This window comes from Eurosta solidaginis, chromosome 4 (genome assembly GCF_040869045.1).
Source record: "Eurosta solidaginis isolate ZX-2024a chromosome 4, ASM4086904v1, whole genome shotgun sequence".
In the NCBI taxonomy this organism is placed as follows: Eukaryota; Metazoa; Arthropoda; class Insecta; order Diptera; family Tephritidae; genus Eurosta; species Eurosta solidaginis.
The window spans coordinates 147,471,275-147,498,405 of NC_090322.1; the positions used below are offsets into that span (position 1 = coordinate 147,471,275).

Below are 27,131 nucleotides of genomic sequence, written 5' to 3' on the forward strand. Positions count from 1 at the left end.
ACGGTGTGATAACTGCAGGGGCGAGGCCAGTACTACAATGGATTCTGAAATATTTAGTAGTAAATATTGAATCAAAACTAACTTTAAGCAGCACTTCAGGGTAGTGGGTAGGAAACAAAGTTTCTGAAGTTAGTGGAACATCGGAGGACCAGGTGAAGCTAACCGTCACCTTTTGTCCAACGTAACCAGTCGCCACAAGTGGGGCACAGAGCTATAATGACCCACGAAAAAGATAAACTAGAGTTACAAGTGCTTATCGGACGGTGTCCGACGATGTAATCCTTGTTTTATCCCAGTATATCTACTGTCAAGAGCCGAGCTGTACGGTACTGGATTCGGGCGACCATCGGAAGATCCCAAGAAAAGCGCAAGGTGAGGAACAATTGCTGGGTGACAATAACGGTGAGAAGAACCGAGGAAAATGCGCTGGATGTTCACGTTAGCTCCGAGTATAGAGGAATGGTATGAACGGAAGCGCAGCGAACTAAACTACCACCTTACGCAGATACTGAGTACGCACGGCGTGTTGTGGTAGCTGTGCAATATTGCCGACATTTGCCAGGCCGCATGAGATCGCCGAGGATTTATTCGGTCATAGTACCAAGTTATGCGAGATGACATAGCTGGAAATACTTTGAAGATAGTTGTTAGTTTAACACAAGAGCTCATCAGTGGAAGAGTCAGGACCTGTTGCCTTTATCGTGCAGGCATCAACGTAGGAAACAATGGCAGCTCTTTCGGGTTGTAAGAGAGATGTAAAAATAAAACATAAGTGGTGGCAGGACACCATCCTTGGTGGCAAGACACCTCCTTTTGAGACTAGATGGAAGGGTAGACCCTTCCAAGTATTGCAGTGGCGTACTGTGATTGACTGCGCCCAAAGCTTTTGATAAGTCTATGGTGTGGTGCTTGGTTCAGTCTTCAATTTATTTGTGTTGATGGTGCAAATCTGGGTGGAGGTGCTCTGTAATTTTCGAAAGCCATGCTCGTGACTGGCACGTCACAGATTTGCGGAGGAATAAGGAAGCAAGACGTGCTTTAGTACCACCCACGCCATTTACAATTTTTTTAGGGAGACAAAAGAGGATCGAGAGAGGTTGAAGACGGGCGCTATGTAACTCAGACCCTCATTACCAACGTTTTTTTTAATCAATTTCAGCACAACAATTCAGTACAGGCCTACGGCTTTTAAACACAATTCTTCATTGCGCTTTGTGGTATTTGAAAGAGACCTTGCGATTGACCAAACCTTACTACCACCGGCAGAGGTAGCAATTTTTTTGATGTTCCCCCTATTATCCACCACTGATACGCAATTGTTTGTCCCTGTCGTACAAGGTCACGCCTCTCTTGAAAAATTTGGCCGGCTTTCCGGAATTTGTGATTGCGATGGGCGCATAGAGACTATCTGTGTATACTGTATACTCTGCTTTTTTTTTTTAGGTTGATGAAAGTGCGACGCTCAGACGTGGTGAATTCGGCTGATCCCTGCAGCGATAAAAGTATGGGCAGTTGACGAAGTTGAAAAGTCCTGCGCTAAGGAACCTATTCTCCCTGGATATGTCTTCTATATATTTGTTTGCGTCGAGCTTCCTCCCAAACATGCCGCTAAGTTATTCCTTTTCACTTGAAACTAGAATATATCTCGATTTACCACCAAAAACCAATTCTGACTTTAAGGATGGATGTTGGTAGGCGCATGTTAGGTTCAATTAAAAAATCAATTACAAAATTTTTAGTTTAATTGATTTAAAACCATAGGAATCATCTTTATTTCACAATAATTTATAAACAATGAATATTCTTATGCAAACATATATTCAGGAATTTTATAGTTCGAGTAAACTCCATTGAAGTTTATAACCCAACCGGTGCCATCGTAGTTAAGTGTTTTGTGGAAACGTATGGAGAGTGTGCTGCGTTCACTCTTATAGAATTTGGGATTATCCTGCAAGGAAATAATATTTTTCAGTATACATATATACACAAGGAAAGACATTACAATATATATTACCTCGCCACAATATCGTCTCACCACAGCATCCTCGCCATTCTTATTTTTCTCGATAATCTCCAGATAATCCGTGTGACAAGTGTTTTTGGTGCCAAAGTCAAAAACTTTATAAAATACAAACATCAAAATTTATATAAATAATAACTGCAGGATGTAGTAGACACTTATATGTAAATTAGTTGGGGAACAGAAGTGCGAAGGATACGATCGTTTACCAGCGCGTTAAACCCTAAACCTGGACTTAGTGATGTTACTACGCTGTTATCTCTTAAGCGAATGCCAAACACAACTACACAAATATAAGCTCTAGGGGTAGTAACTGCATGCCAATAGCGATTTTTATGAAATATACCCGTTAATTTCAGAACTCTCATGATGGAAATCTTATTAATAATCGAAATTATAAATGAAGCTCAATGTAAATAAGAGACGGAAGAAAGCATTAATATATCTAAAGAATGTTGCGGCTGCATGCGGGACAAATCGCACTTTCTTTGAAACAAGTTATCGACAATCATCCCTTTGAAAGCTAATCCGGCAACAAACAATGCACTTCAGCACATTCACCCAGTAGCCGTCCTAACAAAGAACAAGGATATTCAGGCCGTACGGCCATATTGATATTAGACGGACAGACTATGTTATACCATGGCAATGCTTTGATGGGGATTTAAGATTTAAAACAGATGTGAAGGGTTGGTGTAATGCCTTTCTAACTTCATTTGAAGACATAACAAATCAGCTGAGATACTAGAGAAACTCGCATAAGTTGCAGTCTCATCAACTTTGACATTGACAGTCGGTCGGCCATCAAGCCGATAATCTCGCATAGTACATCAACTAGATTCGGCCGCAGAGAAAGAATTGGATTTAAATCTCGTCTAGGTTTTCGGCCATATTATAATGAAAATGTATAAGGAGCTCTCCTTGTAGCTGTTTCAATCTGATTGGGTGAGATATATAGTAGACCAAGATGCATATGATCAACCAAGGTGATTAAGACTATGAGTCATACGAGCTGTACTTTCACAGTGGCTTAAAGGTCACAGCAAATTACAGCGACAGCGACAGCTTTAAAGAAATCGACGTGTCTAAGAGATTGCAACGCCACATCTGTCTTTTACGCAATCTCGCTTACCATTAACGGCAATCTCAGATCCATTTACACCGCTCGTTATAGGAACAATTCGCTGCACAGTATGTAGTAGTAAGCCTGTAATTTGCGTTGCGACAAAGAAGCAGAGCATGTTTCGACTTCGCAGAATAAATCACGGCCTTATTGTTTATCCAAGCGCATTCTTCTGCCGTGGCGAATTGTGATTTCGACTATAACCGCTGAAAAAAATCGCCGCGACCGAGAAGTCATAGTCATAAGTGACCCTGCTTCTCGGATATCACGGGATCTGCCAGCTCTAAGCTTAGCTATTGTTACTAAGGCAGCACCATAGGTTTATAGCATAAATATTGGTCCAAGCAAGCTCACGTCCTCTGCGGCAAAATATACTTACATCTAAACCAATTCAAACGGAGCAGGTCATCACGAACTCGTAGGTAGTGTAGGAAGAAAAGTAGGCACTCTGCAGCCCTGAGAAATTCCGGCAAATGAATTTAAGTACGCCTTAATGATGCGAGCTCGCAAGTTTTTACTCAAATAAAAACTCTTGCAATTGTGGCAGGGCTCACTTGTGGTGGTAGAGCTTTCTTTTCCACAGTGAAGCATCTGAGAGCCCAAATATTTAGCAAACTAAAATGGGGGTGCATCATGCGCACAGCAAGTGCAGATTATTTAGGATTGGAAAATATTCATATACCTAGAATTTTGTCACGGCGACTGAAATATCACAGTAAATATCAGCGACTGCTTGGAAAGAATGGCTGTGATTGATTGTATGTAATGCGCGTCCCATTCGTAATTACGCTTACATATAACATCAACCCCAGACCCTAAGACCATGTAGTAGTAGTGTTCTTTTTTGCGAGGTTGCCCGACATTCCCAAACTGTACCAATAACTTTTTCGCGCTCACGGGGCTCCTGTTCACACTGCTTGCTTACATGGTGACTTCAAAGAGTGCTCCCATTTGTGCTGTTAAATCTATAATTCCTCCTTTCTTGATAAAGTTAATAAAACTATAAGACACACTAAGCAAGACGTGAAAGCGTCGAAACGCGTGGGAGAAAAAAGAAAAATTGAACTTTGCCTTGCCATTTCTAGGCCGTAAAGCTTAATCTCATTTGGTTTTAATATCAAATACTAATTTTTTCCGCAAACTTACCTTGAAATTGTAAAAGCACATGTAAATTCGATGGCACTCTGATATTCCATAGGCAATTCGAATTATTTCGCACATTATTTGGATAGAAGGGACTCACAATTGTGCCATGACTGTTATACAGATTACCACCACAACCTGGACCATCACGACTAGCCAAATAGGTGATATCGAGTTTTGTGTAATAGCCGCTCATTTTCATGTGTAAACGTAACTTATTCGTGCGTGAAAAGAGCGCCAATTCATTTCCAGTATACGAACAAATCTTTTGCAAGGAACTATTCGTATGCGAATCGAATACTTCGACAAATTCTTTCCCACATTCATATTCGGCAAAAGTGGCATCGTTGTAATAAAGGTTCAATGTATAGTTCTCTGGTGATTCGACATAAATGTCACACTCGTCGGTGACATCGGCCATTTGTATGCGACCCTGTGTGCCGGTAAAGTTACGGAAGCAACCTTGAAAATAAAAAAGAAATAAAAGGGATAATAAGTTTGAAATGTTCTATTATGAAATAGCACAGAATAAAATCGATATCGAATAAAGCAAATACATAGCTATACAACTCTTACTTTCGCCTCTAGTAAACGACCGATACTACAACGCCAACGACAACGTAAGCAGAAAGGGATGCAAAAACGAATGTTAACGAGCATAAGTATTCGGTATAGTCATCCTCCATCGTTGGCAAGTGGCTCTCATGAGTTGATCATGTTCCTTCGGATTACACTACATTACAGCCACTGAGCCAACGAGCATGTCCACCAAAATCACTAATTCACCTCAATTGTGATCAAATCCAATTGGGCACAATTTTAGAATTTTTCGTCCTCGCCGACTTCGGAAAGTGTAACCACATTCACCATCGGTTAAAATAAAACGGATTCATCGATTGGTTTGTCCACACACAAAAATAATCAATCGTATTTATTGAAAAACAAGATTGTTGAAGAGAAGAAAGGCAGGAAATTGGTGATTCAAGCCATTAAAGGAAGTGTAGAGAAAGGGAGAGATAGGTAGAGATAGGGAAAAGGTAGGCTAGGTTAGGATGAACTGGCCGGTCAGTTGGGATCTCACATAAACTGAATGTACTCATAGTGTTACCAGCACTGTTTGGCGACCAAACATAAAAGCCTCAATCAGGTACCAGGACTTAAGGTACGAAATAACTACGTCCTCTTGGTAAATACTAAAAGTTTTCTATGACTTAGCTTAATTGCTGCCACGAGATCTGGCAACACTGCCGCCCCTAGTAGCTGGAGCATTGACTTCGCGAGCGCAGGACACAAACGCAATACGTGCTCAAACGTGTATGCCTGCTGCTCGCACTTCCTATATCTGCTGTGACTGATGAGCCGAGAGCAAAGGTAAAGAAAAACAAGAGAGGAAGGCTAAGTTCGGGTGTAACCGAACATTACATACTCAGCTGCCAAATTACAGCTTTAAAAACTTTTAAATGACCTTCTTTTAAAAGGTGGCGGTGCCACGCCCATTGTCCAAAATTTTACTAATTTTCTGTTCTGCGTCATAAGGTCAACCCACCTATCAAGTTTCATCGCTCTTTTTCGGTTTTTCGACATTTTCGATATCGGAAAAGTGGGCGTGGATATAGTCCGATTTCGTTCATTTTAAATAGCGATCTGAGATGAGTGCTCAGGAACTTACATACCAAATTTCATTAAGATACCTCAACATTTACTAAAGTTATCGTGTTTACGGACGGACGGACGTGGCTAAATGAATTTCCTTTTTCGCCCAGATAATTTTGATATATAGAAGTCTATATCTATCTCGACTAGTTTACGCCGTTACGGAGTACCGTTATGCGAACAAAATTAATATACTGTGTAAGCTCTGCTCAGCTGAGTATAACAGTATGGTAAATGGAAGACAAAGTAAAACAAGGAAACCGGAAAAGGAAGATGGAAAGATATCGGAAATGAGAGAGGAGTACAAAATGCAATGGTTTTATAAGTTTTTAGTTGTTTTTGTATAAGGTCCAGCCTTAATGTACTTTCGTCGGGTATCGAAAGGTTCATGTAGTTTTTAATCAGGGGTGATGTTATTCGATGAGACTAACCTCAGCGAGGTCGCGTCTACTTGAAGACATTAAAGGTGGTGGTTATTTAAGCCCTGAGTTCAACTGTGGTGGCGTCACTTTTTTAACTATTAATATCATTGCATCACGGAACATAGCAATATACCTGGCAACTGTGTTTTCAACTGAAACTGATCTGGGCGAAAAAAGAAATTCATTTAGCCATGTCCGTCCGTCCGTCTGTCCGTAAAGACGATAACTTTAGTAAATTTTGAGGTATCTTAATGAAATTTGGTGTGTAAGTTCCTGGGCACTCATCTCAGATCGCAATTTAAAATGAACGAATTCGGACTATATCCACGCCTACTTTTCCGATATCGAAAATTTCGAAAAACCGAAAAAGTGAGATAACTCATAACCAAAGACGGATAAAGCGATGAAACTTGGTAGGTGGGTTGACCTTATGACGCAGAATATAAAACTAGTAAAATTTTGGGCAATGGACGTGACACCGCCCACTTTAAAAAAAGGTAATTTAAAAGTTTTGCAAGCTGTAATTTGGCAGTTGTTGAAGATATCATGATAAAATTTGTCAGGACCGTTACTCCTATTACTATATGTGTTCTAAATAAAAATTTAAAATTAGAAATATCGGATAACGAACACGCCCACTTTAAAAAAAAAATTTTAAAAGTCAAGTTTAAAAAAAAAAAATGTATATCTTTACGGTATATAAGTAAATTATGTCAACATTCAACTCCAACATTTGTCTCCAAAGCTCTCAGCTAAGTATATAATGTTCGGTTACAACCGAATTTAGCCTTCCTTACTTGTTTGAACCTACATAGTTGCCACGCAACGGTGATCTAAATAGGTACTTCTTACATTACTGTATCGTATGTGGTATCACAACAGACCTTCTTTTTGGTCAAGTAAGCTACGCCTGCATTGGTGGCTAACACTCAACATAACCTACCTTAAAGGTGGCGTTTGTAGCTTCAGTGCAGAACGCTGTAGAGCATGAACTGCGTGATCAGCTTAAACCAGTCCGCAACAGTTCGTTCAATGTAGACCTACTTTGCACAAAGACATACTGAAGTGAAAGGTGACCACCTAAATTATATATTTTTCCGGCATATGCAGGTGTTTTTTTCTAAACCTGACCGGAGTTTTGTAGGAAATACGAGTATATGATAAATTAAACATGTTTATACGCAAATGACACCCCTTGGTCGGGTGAAGAAACTTGCAGCTACTAGGTGCAACTAATTGTCGTAGGAAGTATGAGGAAGTAAATTTTGCTATCGGAGACCGCAAAAATTAATTCCGCTGCTGTAACTGAATTCGACCTTCTCGACTACGCACCGCATTTCTTATATCCATATAATTATATTCATCAATATATTTTCGTAGTCCCACTTACCTTCAACTGCATAAGCACTTAGAGTAAAACCAGTTCGTTCAATATCCTCATCAGTCTGAAATTTAATAATCAACGTACTACTCGTGGAAAAGTAATCATCCGGCAAATGATTGCCACAATAAACATGATCCGTTGCGTATTCACTATAATCAACGCTGCCTAATTTGCCATTGAAAATGACCTCAGTGCCATAACCTTTTTCAATTTGATCGGCGTCCTATGAGCATAGAAAATGTGTTTGAAAATTGTTTCACATTTCGGTTTATGAAGTTAAGTTAGTGATGACATAAAAAAATATCCCTTGTTATGGGTAAGACTAGGATGTCATGATATGTCGCCACCAATTTAACTTTCTTAACTCACGTCTTTGTTATAAATTCTGAGTGTATCACCACCACATTTTCCTGTAACATTGTTACCCTCCAAATCGAGCCGATCGAACTTCAAGTGTATTGTTTTTGTACTCTTAAGTTTCCACAAGCAATTTAAATGTTTGCCATAAAGTTGGTCGGGAGCGTTAGGAGATTTTATGATGAGTTTCTGTGAAAACAAAATAGTTGTATATATATATTGTGGCGAATATTAGTATCACTAAGCTGATACTAAATAAATAATCAACGCAACAATAAAAAAAAATTAAAGCAAGCTACATAAACACATGAGTCATCATTTACACACATATATAGAAGGCGACGAAGAGATTACTCACGCACACACATTTAGTCATCAGCAGAAGTAATTACTAACCCATACACACGCATATGGCTATAAGAGAAACATAAGCTACAAATAGGTATACATGTATATAGCTAATAACCAAGCAACGGATACAATTGTTTGGGAATACAGTTTCGCGAAATGACTAGACCTCAGGAAAATGGATGAACGACAAAACTGAGAGTATAAAAGCAGCGCAAGCTGAGGAATTAGTAATCAGTTTGATTTAAACACGCAATTAGTTGTGAAGTATACATGTTATTGTGAATTACTTTCAAAGTAGTATAATAAAGACCATTTTACATTACTGAATATTGGAGTTATTTATTCAACAATTTAGGGATTCGAACGGTTGCAGAAGGTGTATATTAACAAGGATTTCCTAAAATTCATTACAATATGTATATATGTATAAAGAATGAATGCATACAGGCCAGGAGCTTCAAAAGATCAATAGGAAGGCCTAAACTGAAACGCCCCACTGTATTCATTAGAAGATGTTACCGTAGACCACTGATGACCTTATACGAAGCATTCATTCTCTCTCAATTCGTTTCCAGGAATGGGTGTTAAAGTTCATTCGATTGTAAACAATGGTTCATTCGATTGTAAACAAAAGTTCATTCGTTTCCAAGAATGGGTCTTGAAATCAGATGGCTATAGAGTTGCCTAAAATACGCAAAAAAACCCCAAGAAATCCGTTCGGTTTTGATTATTTTCAAATAAATCAGCAAGTAAGCTGATAAAAAATCATTAAAATTTATAAAAAAGGCAAAGTTTTGTAGAAATATTTTGTGGTAGATAAGTGAAAAAATATGAAATAATATATTTCGGTTGCTCTGGCACCGCCATAAGATAACAATGAACGGCTAGCTCCTTCTTTCACTTTGATGCGACCAAAACGTTTATGTACATACATATCGTTAGCTTAATGTGAAAATTTGCTAGGTCGCTATTTTTGAAAAATTGTATTTTAATGCAGTTTTAAAACTGAATTCAAAATACATCGATCACAAAAAAAAAATATTAAAATTTTTCATTTTTACGTGCTGTGGGCAATGATGTGTAAATGTGCTAAGTCAACCTGTCAATAATATCAATCTGAATTACTAGTCGTTTCTTTGTGCACGCATTTTATTTATTTATATAATTCATTCAATCTTAAAGTACATGCTTTGTTGTTGTTGTTGTATTAACGATAAAGACACTCCCCGAAGGCTTTGGAGAGTGTTAACGATGTTATTGGCCCTTTGGCGGATATAGATCCGGTACGTTCCGGTAACAAAGCACTATTAAGGTACTACTAGCTCGCCCATCTCGGGAACGATTTATATGACCACATTAAACCTTCTAGGACATCCCGCCCTCCCCACCCCCTAGTTCCATGAGGACTTCAAATTCTTACATTTCGATAACTACATGCTTTCTTACAGACTAGTTAAAAATATAAAACAAGTCAGGCTTAAACTTATATAAGCTGTTATTAAAATTAATAACACTACTGAATCGATTTGCTAGATGTATAGTCCTAGTTATAGGTTCATTCATAGCATAATTCCTTTTATGAGTTATTTCGATAAATAATCTATTATGACGTAGATCAGGCAGTGGAATATTTGCAATGAACAAATTAGATAAATCAGAGCAATTCGTCCTATAGTTTATTACATTAAAGGCAAGCATGAGTGAGATAAAAGTTCTTCTGTCATGCAAAGCCTGAAGACCAAGCAATTTGTGCCTGCTGGTATATAATTGGAAGCATACTTAACCCTGGACGGTCATCCTTATTTTTTGTACATTAACGTCATCCTTAGTCATTATGACGACGCCTTATTTTAAATCCATTTTCGGAAGGGTGTGTGTAGAAATAATGAACGAGTTTTATTCTTTTTTTTAATTTATTTCATTATTGGTAAATACAAGTCAAAAATAAAAAGAAAAACTTATATTCTTTTAACTAAAATTAATAATTCACAGTCGTCTATCAATTGGCTAAAACTTTAAGGCATTGACTTTTAAAAAATAAAAAATCACAATTTGTAGCAGGAATTCTCATACAAGTCTTTAAGTTTCTTAAAACTAAATAATTAAACTTAAATAGGAAAAGCAACATTTAAAGTTCTAACCTCAGAAAAGACAGGAGGCACAAACATCAACTTTATGCTCTTCACATAGGTGTTTATGGCACTTTGCTTATACCACATTCGTTATTTTTCGTTTGAAAGAAGGACGCATGGCACAAATCTGTATGCGTGCATTCAAAGAGAGTAAACAACCGACTATCGCTGTACGAAATCGGAGATCAGCACGAACAATAAAAACATATTTACAGTGAAAATAAGATCATGCGTAGTCGTATTGACGAAGGATGACCGTCTAGGGTTAAAGCAATTTTTATAAAAATATTTTGAACTCTCTCAATTTTATAGGAGTTAGATTCATAGAAAGGATTCCATATTATTGAGCAATATTCAATACCACTTCTGACCAAGGATATATAAAGTGCCTTCAACGTCATAGGGTCCTTAAAGTCACTGGTGTTACGTCTCCTGAACCCAACCATTGCAACAAATTTTGAAACAACGAAATCAATGTGACTAGAAAAAGAGAGTTTGGAGTCAAAAATTACAACCAAGTCTTTACTCTCTTGACAACTATTGAGATATTGAGCATTTAGTTTGTAGATAAAGTATGTGGCAGTTGTCTTTATGGAATAAGACACAACACAGCATTTATTTGAATTTAAAAATAAGTTATTGTCTGCGCACCATCCGGCAAAAGAGTCCAGATCAGAACCGTTAGAAATAAAATAAATAAATAAATGTAAGGCGCGATAACCTCCGAAAAGAGTTTAGGCCGAGCTTCTCTTCCAATTTACGTCGTGCTCCTTTTTTTAATTTTTCCTACAAATTGGCGGCACTGGACCTACTTGTTTTATGCCGACTCCGACCGGCATCTGCGAGGCAGATGAATTTTTCACTCAGAGCCTTTCATGGCAGAAATACACTCGGAGTGCTTGCCAAACACTGCCGAAGGGCGACCCCGCTTAGAAAAATTGTCTTCTAATTGAAAAACCTTATTTCTAAAATTTTGATGTTGCTTTGCCCGAGGTGTGAACCTAAGGCAATCGGTGTGGTAGGCGGAGCACGCTACCATCACACCACGGTGGTCGCCAATAGTTAGAAATAGTTTGACAAATAAATTGTATTTTTTGTGAAATATATAGTTTTAGTGTTATATTTGAATCATTAAGGGGGAGGAGTGATGGGGAATTGAAAAACCTTATTTCTAAAATTTTGATGTTGCTTTGCCCGAGGTGTGAACCTAAGGCATTCGGTGTGGTAGGCGGAGCACGCTACCATCACACCACGGTGGTCGCCAATAGTTAGAAATAGTTTGACAAATAAATTGTATTTTTTGTGAAATATATAGTTTTAGTGTTATATTTGAATCATTAAGGGGTGGAGTGATGGGGAAACATATTGAGTAAAAAGTGCTTAGTCAGGAGAAAAAATTTGTTTTGAGTGAGGAAATTGTGCTAAGTCATATAATAGCTGCTGGGTTAGCATACATGATTTTTATTTATCTTTTTCAAAGCTTCAACACTCAAAAGTATTGCAACTAAGGTATCCTCATTCACAGTTTTGAAAAAAAGGTTATTTCAAAAATTATTCAGTTGTTTTCGTCTCCTGTAAAGTTCGTAAAAAGTGACTTAGCACATTTTCGCATTAAGCTAACGATATGTATATCCACATACAACAAAAAAACCCAAAAAATGTATAAGAAATTACGAAATTAGATCACTTGGTGAAGTATCTGCGTTGTCGTCCGCAAAAGGCTGTTAATTAAACATGCTGCGTCAACCTATATATTATATAACTACAATTTATCTCAGCTGTCAAAAATGGAATGTCGCAACGCTCGACAAAAACATGGCCTTTAAGCATCCATTTGCATCAATGCGAAGACTAAGAAGCTGACTTGACTTTTCACCAATCGAAAATTGCTACCAAAGCCTGTTTCGTGTGCAGCCCTTCGATGAAAGGTGTTGTCACTGATAAATTTTCCACCGGTGAAAGAGTTATTTTTTTCTTCGGATTTGTAATCCTGACATAAATTCGAGTTTTTTGATATCCCATTTGACAATCTTGAGTAAATTTTCCGTGAAAATCATAAATTAAACCTTTACCATGTAAAATAACCCAAAGTTATTCTGAAATGCCCGAATTTGATTTTGAGCATGATGGCATCTATGGCCAATATCAAAAAAAATGCACATTTTCACGCGCTCTCAGAGAGCGAGAAGTTTCATATCAGGTCATCAGTGCCGTAGACGAAATGCATAAACCTTTTAATAGACTTGAGCATAAATTATCATGAGCCTGAAATGCCCTACTGTATTCATTAGAGGATGTTACCGTATAATGAGCTGACCGAATACCCAATAAAGTAGTTAAGTCGGATTTACATCATCTTACGCCATCACCTGCCAACTTTCTTATTGTATGCTTAGCTTAGAAGATATTCCCAACAATGTGGAAGCGCCAGTCCTTGATACTACAACAAAACAACAAAGTACGAAATAACGGGCCTACATATTTTATGCTGCTTCAAATATGAATTTATCATACACTAGAAGACGTTGTTCTGCCCTAAATTTGGCCTATCTGCATACATTTTAATAAGCTTTTTCCGTCTGACTCTGCCTTCCCCCTCTCCACTTTTTCCTAATCCTTTTATTCACTCCTCCCTCCGTCTTTTTCGCTTCATCTATCTCCATATTCGTCTCATTCTATCTCTTTCTCAATCTCCTTCTCGTTCTCTCTTTTCTCTTCTCTCAATTTCTTCTCATTCTTCTGCATCCCTTATTGCCTGTCCAAGAGGGTGGTATCTATTTTATTCCAGTCCCAGTCCCAGTCCCACTCCGAGTCTCAGTCCCAGTTCCACTCCGAGTCTCAGTCCCAGTCCTAGTCTTAATCCCAGTCCCAATCCGTCTCTGGATAATATATTACTCTGTACTAAAGCACTCATCAACAGCTTTCATTTGTTATCGTTGTTTAATTAAACACCAACCAATTACACGGAAGTATATCCGCACCACCTGAAAATGTGAGTGCCGGTGCGTATACGTAACATTTTATTATTACGTATAAACAAATAAAAAATTTGCAATAAGATAATAGTGCGGCTATAAACTGAGATATAACCTACCCTATATTTCAAGTTAGATTGAACTATATACGGGGTGCAAAACAAATTCAAAATCGGTTCAGTAGTTTAGGAGTCCATCGGGAACAAACATAGTGACGCGTGATTTTTATATATTAAGATATATACATCAGGCGAGGTTCTGGCTTCCCGAATCTCCTCATTTAACTGGGGGTGGAGGCGGGATGGTTTAGAAGGTTCCATGTGATCATATTAAATCGTTCCCGAGATGGTCGGGCGAATAGCTTAATTGTGCTTGTTACGTTTTTATTACTGTAACAACAACAAATATTTGATTTATGGAAAAAAAATATTTGGTATACACTTAGATTAAGTTCTAATCAATTGTGAAAGAGTGCGAGGTGTAACACTCCTCCCTTTATCTTAGAACCCCTCCACCCCCCACCATCACACCAAGGAAAACACCAAGGTAATCGTTATAGCTCGGAGTCCATTTAACTTAGACCACGTTGGCCGCCTTGGTGCGGTGGTAGCGTGCTTCGCCTATTACACAGAAGATCCTGGCTCAAGTCCCGGGAAAAGCAACATCAAAAATTTAGAAAAAAGTTTTTCCAAGCGGGGTTGCCCCTCGACAGAGAATTGGCAAACACTCCGAAGTGTATTTCTTCCATGAAAAGCTTTTTAGTGAAAACTCATCTGGCTTGCAGATGCCGTTCGATGTACGACGCATATTGGAAGAGAAGCTCGGCCTAAATCTTGGCGGAAGTATATCGCGCCTTGTGTTTATTTAATTTTAATAACACCTGCGATAAGCGATTGGGGAGATGTGGGCGAACTCACCCGCCTCGTACTTCAGGAATATTTCGGGAGGATTTTAAGATCAGTTTGGGACTACTCCGGGATAATTTTAAATACTACATTGGAACTTTCACTATATCTATACTGTTTTGGCATCATCTTCAGATCAATTGGGGATTGGCTCGAAACCTATGATAAAAATTATTTCGGGACTGAGTTAGTTTGCCTACATTTACTTAAAAAGTGAGCCTCGCTTCCTCTCTGAACTCTCTATCACATTATATTCTACATGATCATTCGCTTTTTTCTCATTCTGGTTGATCCCTTATTCTATTTCCACTCCCACTACCACTCCAACTTTAACTACCATTTCTGTGGCAATTAGAAAAAACAACCTAATTCGAGATAGGATAAAAGTGATATTCTGGCTTCATAACAGAAATCCGGTACAGATCTACCTGTGTTACTTACTCATAGCCCTAGCGCCAAATGGCTGCTATAAAATATAGGAAGTTACAATGGTGAATTGTGGCTAGCTTTTCAGATAAAGGTCTATGTATCGCCATTATCCTAACTCGAATTAGGTTGTTTTTTCAAATTGCACAGATTTCTACTCCCACTAATACTCTCATACCCACTTCCACTCCCACTTACTCTCTCACTCCTTGGTATGCTGCCACGACTACGGTTATCGAATTAATCTCTTTTTATGCGTTGGTTTGAAATTCATTTTATGGGTTTCGGGCGCGTTTCCAAAATGAGTTTTCAAACATTTTTCTGAAGACAAAATTGAAATAGAAATGAATTTAACTAAAATTCTTAAATGTGCTACTTAATACCAGTTACGTTAATCGGAAGCCGCGATAAAAGTTAAGTTTTCTGGAACATTAGTGAGAAAATCGTTTCGAGCCTAAATTTTCCACCTACATCCGCATAGTTCTGTCATCTCTGGTTAACGTTGTCCGGCGCTTCTACTGACAGATAAGGTTTGGTTATCTGTCCAATAAGCCGTCGGTTAGCGCTAACGAGAGTTAAACGAGCACTAGCCATACACATAGATACATACCTCTTTACTTTTAACCTCCAAATCGGTATCACCACAATATCTAGGCATGGATGAAATCTTGACACTAAAGCCAGCACTGGACATTGACGAATCGCTAACAAAGCGCATAAACAAAGCATTCTTCGAAGACATCATTCGCGTGGGCGTTATGTGACCACAAAAACTGCCAATCAAATCACCGAACGGACCACCACCATCGCGTATCTCTAAGAAATCATTGCGACACTTAACACTATCCTCAATGTGAAAGCTATTGAATTCCACGAACAATTGACGCCCATGTGTTGTTGTAAATATGAGAGCACAATCCAAGTTATGCGCATAACCGTTAGCATATTTGACGTAATCATAAGTGGAATTCTCCGTGCCCAAAAAGATGCGCTCATCGCAATTGGGAATAAAATTAATAAGAGCTTTAAAACCCAACGATGGTACGCTACGATCGGAATAACTGTGAATTAGAGCACGATTGCTTGGCACATGTAACGGTGGTATACGACCCGTTAAGTTGCCGCATAATGTTGCAATGCGCTGATCTTCGACTTGAAAGAGTGATTTATAAACTTCAACGCCATCAAATTCGCAATCTTCGTGCGTTTCATAATTGAAATATTCAAATTTAATCAGTATTTTATAATTTTCTGGCGCAGTTAAATTCCAATTACATTCACTATTCGGCGGAAAACTACCATCGGTGTAGAGACGTGGTGTTTCGAGCACGCTTGTATTATGTATGGTATAACCACAAACATTGGTGCTGTAAACAAATTTGAAACCTTTTGACGAAAATGAATGATCGGTGCGAAAAATTACTGTTATTTTATCACCACGAAATTCAAGCGCATCACGTGTACCACATAGAACCGACTCTGCCATACCCATATCATCACATTGCGTTGTAACGGTAACATTATCGAAGAGACAGCGTGTTAGCGGCGGTGTCTCAACTTCGAAATCCAAAAATTGTAAAAGTATACCAGTTTTAGTTTTTTCCTCCTTTGGTAGTATAGTGTAATTGCATACAAGATTGCTGTCATAACGCCACGGATAGCCAGGACTAGACATGTGCTGAGCTTCAGCAGTGGCATATAGCAAACCACCACAATTACGATCAAAATGTGCTGTAAAACCATCACCCACATTTTCAGCATCGGTGCGAAATATTAAACGCATCTCACTTGTTGTTGTATTCACAAATTGTGGCGGCACACGTCCACAATATCTACCCAAATCTTCCCAACCCACACTATCATTGGCGCGTCTTTGTTGTACTAGCAAATAATCTTTGGTACAATCTTTGCTGGATTCGATAAAGAAACGATCGGTAAAATAGAGTCCCACATGAAAACCTGGTTCCGTTTTCAATTCCCATACGCATTCAATATTATTTTTATATTGATCGCTAAACGAGATCGTACGATATGGATATGAGAGTTTACCACCACAACCGCTACCTTGACGCATAGTCAAATTGAATGTGGAAGCGTTTTCATAACGACGCATATAATATTCAACAAATACTCCACCCTCCACAACTACATTTTCCAGACTCGATTGTGTACAGAAGCGTCCTACATGTGGAAAATTCTGATTCGGTCCGCTATAAATTAGCAAGTATTGATCGTCACAATTCGCTTTGAAATCTGTTGCCAGCGTCAACTCTATTTGTACACCCGCTGACCATTGTTCCAAGTCTTCTGCATCATCTTCGCTTAACTCATGATCAGGCCAAACAGCCCAGGCGCATTGCAAGTCGCCACTATAATTAGCCCACATGCGTGGCTCTGTTATATTTAGGTCATCATATACGGAACGTATACCACCACATGCATACATTTTATAACCTAATTCCAAATTAATCAATTTGTTACGATTGTCACCGAATAGCTTGAGATTAACTGGAAAAGGTAGACGCGCCACAGCCATCAGACTATCATTCTTACATAACAGCTCACCCATTAGTTGTTGTTTATTCAATTCGATTTTGAGTGGTGAGATAAATTTACAATATGAGGGATAATTTGGAAATGGGTCGCTGCGATTATGCGCATAACGTTCTACTTGTAGAGCTAGCGTATTATTATCGCCCACATTCAGCGCATAACTGCAATAGATGTTCGTATCGTTCTGACGACGGAATTCTACCACACCCTCACTATCTGCTAAATCAAAAGCTTGACGGCATACATGCGAATACTCATCAGAGCTGAAACGTAGCTTGAAACCACGATGTTGTACAAATGAAAAGAGGAATGCATCAATACTCATCGTATTATCGGTTGAGTAGACGACCGCTGGTGGATTATTGGAAACACGCATAATGATCGAATGCATTTCGAAATCATTAGCAAAAGTTAAACGTCCGCGGAATGCACCACCCATATGTCCGAAAGAGTGTGTTGCAATTAGATTTGCAGCAATTGATGACGTTGACATGCCCGTATCAAAATCTAATATCTCCACTTTAATACGTTTACCTTTGGCTACGCGTATACGCCAAGTGCAATGCATTGGATGTGGTACACCCTGTGGATAACCAGGTGTATAGAGTGTACCACGATTAGCATTGATCGTTTCGCCGCAACGTGCACCCAACGCAGTGTAGCTGAGTTTGAATGAGTGTGTTGTGGGATTTGAGTTTTTAATGCTATAGCGTATGATGAGCTTATTTGTTTCCACAATATAAACTTTATTTTTAAGTGTACCACAAAGGCGTAGCGAATCGGTGATGTTATCTGTGCCATCGTAGTTGACAATTTCTTGCAATTCTATGTGACTAACTTCATTACAGTCCTGTGCGTCGGGCAAATCCATATTCTCAACAGTTAATTTAATCGTACTACCAGCATCAACCTCAATGGTATAGACACATTCAAAATCGGGTTTATCATTAAGTAGCACATGTGCAGGTGAGTTTATTTCACCTTCATTCTCATAGTAAGCACCACCACAACGTCCAATTGATACAGTCGCTTTAAAACCGGGATGCGGTTCAGAGATATCAGTGAAATATTTGATGCGTAAAATATTGCCAGTTGTAAGATACATATTCGGTTTCTTTTTACCACAAAAAACACCAATGAGTGGCATTAAATCGGTTGCACCATCATTTAATTGTACATATTCACGTGCGCAATCCAATGCACCACCCGACGCACTCTCCGCTGCTGCTAAGTCAAAATCGTCCTTGAACTCTATCGCAATTATATGATGCGCTGGCGCTTCTACGCGCCAAATACATTCTGTATGCGGATTTGGTATATTTGGATAATTTGGTGAGTTGATGGTTTTCATTTGTTCTTCAGTTCTCGTGCCGCGTTCGGTGAGTACAAGCGTATCCGAACATTCATGACTGATCTCTTCATAATAGAATGCCGCCTTGAATCGCGGAAATGAGGTGCGCGCAAATTTTATGAATGCACGATTTGATGTGGTCTCCAATATGTCGGTAATATTATTTTCACAATATTTACCCTTACCGAGAAATGGTGAGTCTTCGTCTATACCGTTACGTACTAAAAAGTATGCACGACAGTTATTCGCTTGATTATTGTCTTGTGATAAATATGAGTCCACGAATTGTATGCGTATGCGCCGACTTTGTCGTACTTGTATTCTCCATGTACACTCCATTTGGAAGCTATTTATACCACTCACCATACTTGTTGCATTGATTAGTCCTTGCCTTTCGCTCAGTTCTGAACCGCAAGCAGCTCTTGCGCGCGCTGCAAAGCCGGTATTATTGATACTAACATCGGTTAAGAATGACAGTTTAAGATGTGGTTCACCATGATATTCTTTTGCTACATTATCCGCCTTTTTACATAGCCTTTCTAACTCATGCCAATTTTGTAGATCCTCACTAGCCGAGATAGCAACATAGTCAGCCAGACATTCCGACATGTCTTCCAAATCAACTTTGCTAAATTGTAGCGTAACATGTGTGCCAAGTTCAGAGGGCATCAAAGTCCAACTGCAATTAAGGTTACTGGCATAACCGTCTGGATAGCCGGGAGAGCTGATAAAAACTAGAATACCCGTATCGACTTTATACAAACTCTTGCCACAAATTTTTGTGTTCTCTTCTAAACTTTGATTATTTTTCAGTTCTTGCTTAGAAAGTGTGGACCATTCCATTTGGAATGGCCCTCTTGTGACCTTGATGTACACTATGTTTGTGCTTGATTGTACGTAATTTGTATTGGAGTAATCAATTTCAAGTCCAATATCCGAATAACCGTCGTAGATCTAGAGAAATAAAAATAATAAAATAATATTTTATATTGTAATTATTAGGAAGTAAAGGGCCCAACATTGTTCCCTAACCCTTCCGTGTCGCTCTACCTCTACCGCTACAATTGACTCTATCTTAATTAGCCTACTTCCAACAACAGCAGGTTCTGGATACGGAAGTGACTCGCGCTTTTTTTCGTGACCAAAGGCTGCTAACCCATTTAATTTGGGGATTCAGTCCCTCCTGCTCATGGAATATGTATATTGAGGTGGGTTGCCAGGTTGCTTACTGTGCAAAGGATGGGCGTATCGAACGATGTGCTGTGATCTCGCTCCAAATACCCTGCAAATTTTTTTGGATCCTTGTGCCTGAACACGTTGTGCGACCCACGCCCAAGTGTACCTCCGCCACCATTAAGCAGCTTCGCTGCCCAGCAAATCATGTCAAACACTCGCTTTTACTCGCGTCAAATAGTGCTTTTAGCACACAACGCTACCAGAGTGAAATACTTCCCCTCGCCCTTCAAAATTAGTGAAAGGGTGTTGGAGAACTTTGAGCCCTAAGCCCACGCCACTTCCAGGACTAGGGGGATATTCAACCGGTTGTTGATTCAAGTGCCATGCCTTACCGAAGACCATAACAAGCAAGGAAATCACTTTTGTTGTTGTTGTTATAACGACAGAAAACGCCCTGAAGGGTTAAAGGAATGTTAAAATAGGTGACAATTCTTTGTCGGACATGAACGTGGTATAATCCGGTATAACGTCTCGATCCTTCGTAAAGGAAAGTAGAAGAATGATTATTTAAAGTGAGAGCTATCGTGTCCGCAGATTAGCCCTCAATCTTTATTGCCTTTCAACCAGCTCTTTGGATAGCACTCTCGGAAAGCTCTGTTTTCGCTGCTGGTGATATCCCAATGCTGTGAGCTTTTATAAAGTTGATGTGGAGTTAAATTGCATAGATTGGCAGAAATAAGTTAGGCCTGGACGAGATTCAACGGGTTGTTAAGTGCAATAAATAGCTAATATAGCTTGGCAGCTTCTCCAACTCCCTTTTAACGGGAATAAATATCATATCATGTCTAAAAGACTCCTTCATAATACGGCACGCGTCCATGGGCACTTCCCAAGGAGGTGTAATGTCCTCACTGTGTTAGCAAGGGCCGGTAGCTAAGTTATCGGTTACGCCTATGACATCGCTGTTACGGCAACTGACAAATGTCATCAGGCTCTAGACAAGCATTAATCCTCGCAGAGGGCTGGGCCCGTGACATTGGCTTCAAAATAAATACTGCCAAGACTGAATGGTTCTATTTACCAGACGCTACAAAACACCACCTTTCAAACCACCGCAATTAAACGGGGTAAGACTCGAACTAAGGCAGTAAATTGAACTGGAACAAGCATGTCGAAGAGAGATCCAAAAAGGGCTATAACGACTATCAACGCCTGCAAAGTAGGCGTGGCTTTAAACGCCACATTTTGCATTGGCTGTACACCGCGGTAGTTAGACCCATCTTATTCTAGCTCATCAAGGTTTGTTGGTCGGCATTTAAAAGAAACAGCACAGTTAGCTGGTGAATAGGGTGCAGCGGGGAGCTGCAAACTAATATCAGGGACACTACCTTCCACGCCCACAAAGGCTCTAGAAGGTTATGCTCAGCCTCCTCCAAATAGACCAGTATAGTATCCTATAGACGAGTTCTAATGCGGTAAGACTGAATGCGCTTCTGTGAACTATCCCAGAAGACTTTAGTCATCTTGATTATACTACTCCAACCCTTCCTCTATACAACGAATTCTCTATCAGAAACCCAGAGCGACACGAAGAGAATATCCAATCTACATATATCCAGACAGTTACTCCGACAATTAAACAGCAATTAAAGCTCTTCAAGGTAGGAGCACTTTATCAAGGGTTGCAATCGAATACTCACAGTCGTTAAGTGAACTAGTCTCTCGGTGCACCACATTGGTGTTGTGGGTTGTTGTTGTTGTAGCAGTGTGGGGTTTGGGTCCCGGGTCGTAGTGGTGTACCTGTGAACTGCGTTGCTGATTAGCGAGGAATGCTACCGAGCAGACCGAGGTAATTCAGTTAAGACACATCGCTCCTCTTTTTCCGAGGTACAAACACTTCCTCATGTCTACATTTGCTGATGTCATGCGCACTAAAACCTATCAGTTAGGTGTCTCGGCGGACTTGGCCTCACATAAATAAGAAGCGAACTTGGTTCCTTATTAATCTTAATCGTCTCTCCTTAGGTCCACTAATCGGCATTTTAACAGGACACTGTCTGATGGGAGTACACGACGAACACATGGGAACCCCAACGAATTACTTCTGTCGTAGCTGTAGGGACGAGGCGGAAATCAAACATTTCGTCTGCAGATGTCCGGTTTTAGCCAGAACACAGCAGTCGGAGCGGCTCAGGGATTTTCCCGATCAAGGGCTGTCATATCGGTGGAACCCCATTTCACTGCAACAACAACCAAAGCTCCTTACGTAATGATCTTGAAATCGTCCCCAAGACTTAGGTCCTGTTTTTCAGTGCAAAGAAACAAACATTTTTGCTGCTCATCTTAGTTTAAGCGGCCGAAGTGGCAATGTTAAACTCTATTCAACTTTAATTGGAGTTTAAACTCGCACTGAAAACCCGGGCTTAACTATTTTAATTTGCTACTTTCGGAGCGTACCGGATTGAGTTGAAGTGAAGCAGAACCCTTTATTTCAACAGAAACGTGTCCATCTAACTTTACATAGAAGCCAGCTTTAACGGATCGATCGTCCTGTATACAATAGTCCTTAATTACAGAAATAGTCTCACCTTAACAAATGGCACATCCACGTCAACGATATGTTTTATTACCATCACAACAACATACTCTTTATCGACTGTAATCCGCCACGAATACGGCTCATCTGTATGAAATCTGCTTGGATAACGTGGTGATTCGATGGTAGCCTTTGTACCATTGAGCTCATTGTGATATGCTAAAAGTAAGTGGAAAGAAATCATAGTTATAAAAGCAATTCATAATTCACCACATTTGTTTTCGTACTCACCATAATTATAAGAAATCAAAAACCCATTGCCAACATTATCATTATCGCTACTAAATTTCAACCACATTGATTGGACACCCGTTACAGGCGCTGGAACATTCTTACCACAGAACAAACCAAGCAAACGTCCATCTTCTTTTGTATCACGCACTTCCAAATAATCTTTATTACAATCCTCCGATTCCTCAATATCAAGTTTTTCCAAAGTCACCACCAACGAATTACCCTCACTTGCTGAAATTATATATTCACAATCGATATTCACCGGATACGAGGATGGGTAATAAGGTGAAGCAAATTGTCCATTTAATGACATGTAATAACCACCGCACCAATTATCCAGCAATTGGTAGTAACCTTGAAATTCCGATGTTACATTTAGAGGCACCTTGATGGTAAGAGCGTGTCCATTCGATATTATATTCGGTGGATGAATTTTGCAAAATTTAATGCCTAATGGTGCGGTATCATCTTCACCATCATATATCTGTTAGGAGGTATATTTAGAAGCGTCAAAAATTGCTGCCAGATATTTTATTTTTGTACATTTTTGGTAAAAAAAAAATTACATAGTCATCCATAAGTGGCAACTCTTAAAATCTCTCTTATTAAATGACAGATGCCAGCGAAATTTAAAATTTTGGTCGAAAGGCATAAACCCTTTAGCTTTTTAGACCCAAATGGTATTTTTTATTTAACTCATATGTTTAATTAAAAGTAAACCTTTAAACGGGTGTCAACCCAATTTATAGTTTTTTAAGTAATTCACACTTGTATTGGGGCTTAACATTTAGCTTTGATAAAACATTATTTGAAAATCCGGCAACTCTATACGACGATAGGTGGCAAGTTTATTAGGCTGTAAAAAGTTGCTCGACTCCAGCACCTGTACCCCGTATCGCCACCAAGAAAAAAATTGCATACAGCGCCACACTGTGCTGAAGCGCATCGCACGGAGATAGCTCCTTTGGACTACGAAAAGGTCCGTTATGATAGCTCAGAGGACGATGATGTCAGCTTTAATTATCAAGGGAGTCTGTGGGACTTTTTAGTTTCGAATATTACTGCCCCTGACCAGGTAAAAAACCCTCGGGCAGGCCAACAAGCCGAGGTCGAAATACTTTCATTTTTTGTTGGCAAAAACTGAGCAATTAAGCAGGAACTGACTCGATAATTTCACTTTCGATTGCACCCATATTATATGCCCCGAAACCAAGTTGCTACAAATCTTAGATATAATAATTTGAAGCAATGGCAAGCGAGGTATACCTGTCGTAAGAGACGACTAAAATACTAGATTCAAGGGATTGTGTAGCGCAACCTTTTTAGGTTGCCAGCGCAATATATAGCTTCTCCAAACCCAATTGTCAACCTCAACGGCGAATCCCATTTCACTAACAGACGAGGCTCTGGCGACCCCCAAAGCCTGCGGGAAGCAACCTTATCGCTACAACAACAACAACAACAGGTCATGCCTTCACAGACCAGCTTCGATTGCACCACAGTCAAGTTTGGAGGTTTACTTTCCGCTTGACTGTTTGAGTAAATGTTAAATTCTTTGAACGTAGTACCATTTTATAGCATTCCATCCACCGTATCCTTATTTGCGGCAACTTCTACTTGAAAAGCAGTGGTCGGTGATAGTCAGCGTTGTCGTTACTTGTCCTTTTACGGACTGAGTACCGTCGCTCGTGCATTGGCCCCACCGCTTTGAGAAAGACGTTTATCGGGCTCTTCGAGTCTTCGCGTCAGTGGATTTTAGTTGCCTTTTTCGGCAGACATGCCTATAAAGGGAGTATTCTAAGTCCCCTATCGTGTTTGAGGTATCGTAACTCGAATAGGGCAGAAAGATGAATAGTTAAAAAGAAGAAAAATAAGGCCGTAAAGATTGCGTGCTAGGAACCGATATAGCTAATGACCGAAAACAGAGAAGAAACACTCCGCTCCACTGCTTAATATCGAAGAAGATACATAAAGGCTAACCCAATCGGCTTTTATCATTATCACTAACCTTCTAGGCGACTTTAACCGTTGCGTAACAGGTCCCGTCAGTTATTCCTATTTTGCGACAAGCAACACTATTTGGGAGCACCAAGGACGATGAAGTTGTTAGAGGTATCAATTTAACACTGTCACCTGTTTCCTGTTTCCCCCTTCATATTTTCGCACAACATGACACAGCCAGCAAGATTGTTCCAATATACATCATTGTATATGTTGTACTTTGTTCAATTTGAAATTTCATTTTTAATGCTGGCTCCAAGGTAATTTAAATCCTTCACATATTTGAACTTTGCAAAGGCTCGTCTTTCCTAGTTGAAAATTTTTGTACGAATACGCTTTCCAAACCTTGTCCTTAAAGGGATCGCGGCGAAGGTTTAATGGAATATTGCGGATGGTGTCATTTCACTGCGGAAATGAATCCGGTACACTCCAATTCTAGTACATTTTGGTATCTTGGAAATGAATTTTTCTTTCCTCACACCTTTAGGTCTGTAGATTTTCGTCGCCTCTTATAACAAGCATGCCTACAGCTGGAATATTATAAGTCCCTTAACCCATCTCTTTCCCACCAAGAAACCAACACCACAGCTTCGACTTACGCTTTCTTCCTAATGGCCATTGTTGTAGATGTCGCAAATCCTAGCGCGAAACTAAGGCACGGGTTTTGATTTTAGTCAGCTCTCAATATAGGCATACCTTACCGCAGGTATATCTAAGCACATAAACCCGCCGGGGTAAGCCATATAATACGAACGGAAGATGAAGGTCAGGATCAAAAGGTGTCCCTATTGGCACAATGCAAGGAGGAGACCCCCATTGAGCTGGGAAAAGCAGGCCTCGCTTGGTGCTTAAATTTCGGTCAGCTATCGCTGAAAGGTCAAGCGCCAATTTATGCAAGTAGGTGACTGGTGGTGTGCTGGCTAACTAACAAATGATCCGCGACTCAAGTGAGGGACTATTAATATCAAACTAGGTCCCCCTTTGTTGGGGTTGGCAAGTTATTTGAGTAAATATATGCCACGAAAAGCTTCTTAGCAAAATTCATTTGCCTTACAGATGTCGTTTGGAGTCGGCATAATGGAAGTAGGTCCGCCAATTTAGAGGAAAAATTCGCGCCAAAATATTATTTTATTTAGCATAAAATTGATTATAGAATTTACCTTAACACCTTGATCCAAACACTCCTCTTCTGTTAACGCCGACATAGCTGCCAATGGACTCAATTGTACATGGGTTGGGGTGAATTGTATATGCTTTTTAAGATCCCTGGCCAATAAAGTCCACTCGCAGGTTTCATTTGTAATTGCGTTACGACTAATTGTTATATAACCAATATTATCATCATCAACTACAATGCGTTGTCCACAATTCTATAAACAAAGATGAAAGAAGATATTGATCGATTATTTTTAATCTTCTTCTTTTTAATCTTACCTCCTTAAAACTTAGCTTAAAGCCTTTGGCTTGTATGCTATCATCACTTTGAAATCTTACGACTGCCTTATTTGTTGTTGTAGTCCATTCAGATTTTGCTGAATCTGGTAAACTGCACTCTTTGAATAATAAGATGTGGACGTCATCGGGTGTTTCACTATCACTATTGGCACTCTCGTATGCTTCCACGAAGTCCATTTCACACGTGTAGTAATTTTCCATTTCCACTTCATCTAAAGTCAATGTCATGGTGTGATGCTCCGAAACTTCTATCGTCCATTCACAATTTGATTCCGGTGGATAGTTGAGCGGATAATTTGGTGATGTGATTATACCATTTTTAGCGCTAAGGACACCACCACATTCTGGAAGATATTTGAATAAGCATTAGTTTAATATAAGATGGGAGTAGCTCCCGGATCAGGTCACGTAAAATCAAAGGTAGCGCACGAATAATAATAATTAATAGCCCAACTGGTATTCGCGCTTTTCCTATATCTATATGTATCATTTCAAGAGCTGTTCCGATTGCCCTCCGACCATCTTAGCCTAGCTTTGTTCAGTTTCGACATTTCACAGACTTTCATCCTGAAAACAGGTTACACGTATCTGATCAAAACAATCAGCCAACTGCACCCAAAAGACTACTTATAACCCGGGGTACTCACGCGCGTCTCGAAAAGCTCTATCATGCACAGTTTCACTTCGTTTAGAGTACACCCAGCAAATTGAATCGCCTGGGATCACTTCATTATGTTTAACTGTAACTGGTTATCAGTCACCGGTTAAGGTAGTTCAAGGCGACATGCAGATGACGTTTTTTGATGGTTAGCCTCATCGTGAGGTACATAACTTACATGCGACAACAGGTTGGCTGCCACTGCATTGTAGTCAT

General features: G+C 39.5%; 1 protein-coding gene across 1 annotated transcript in view; it reads right to left on the reverse strand.

The window, feature by feature from the left end:
- Positions 1 to 1,732: 1,732 nt before the first annotated feature.
- The window catches only part of Cubn (Cubilin), a 67,721-nt gene continuing 42,322 nt past the window's right edge, over positions 1,733 to 27,131 (reverse strand). Inside the window, exons 13-22 of the mRNA XM_067783331.1 lie at positions 26,237 to 26,601; positions 25,963 to 26,172; positions 22,799 to 23,285; positions 22,560 to 22,726; positions 15,502 to 19,749; positions 8,115 to 8,291; positions 7,752 to 7,968; positions 4,290 to 4,748; positions 2,015 to 2,118; positions 1,733 to 1,948 (exon numbers count right to left, since the gene is read on the reverse strand). Of these exons, the coding sequence (XP_067639432.1) occupies positions 1,805 to 1,948; positions 2,015 to 2,118; positions 4,290 to 4,748; positions 7,752 to 7,968; positions 8,115 to 8,291; positions 15,502 to 19,749; positions 22,560 to 22,726; positions 22,799 to 23,285; positions 25,963 to 26,172; positions 26,237 to 26,601 (6,578 nt within the window). The 3' untranslated portion in view covers positions 1,733 to 1,804. The remainder of the gene's footprint in view (positions 1,949 to 2,014; positions 2,119 to 4,289; positions 4,749 to 7,751; positions 7,969 to 8,114; positions 8,292 to 15,501; positions 19,750 to 22,559; positions 22,727 to 22,798; positions 23,286 to 25,962; positions 26,173 to 26,236; positions 26,602 to 27,131) is intronic.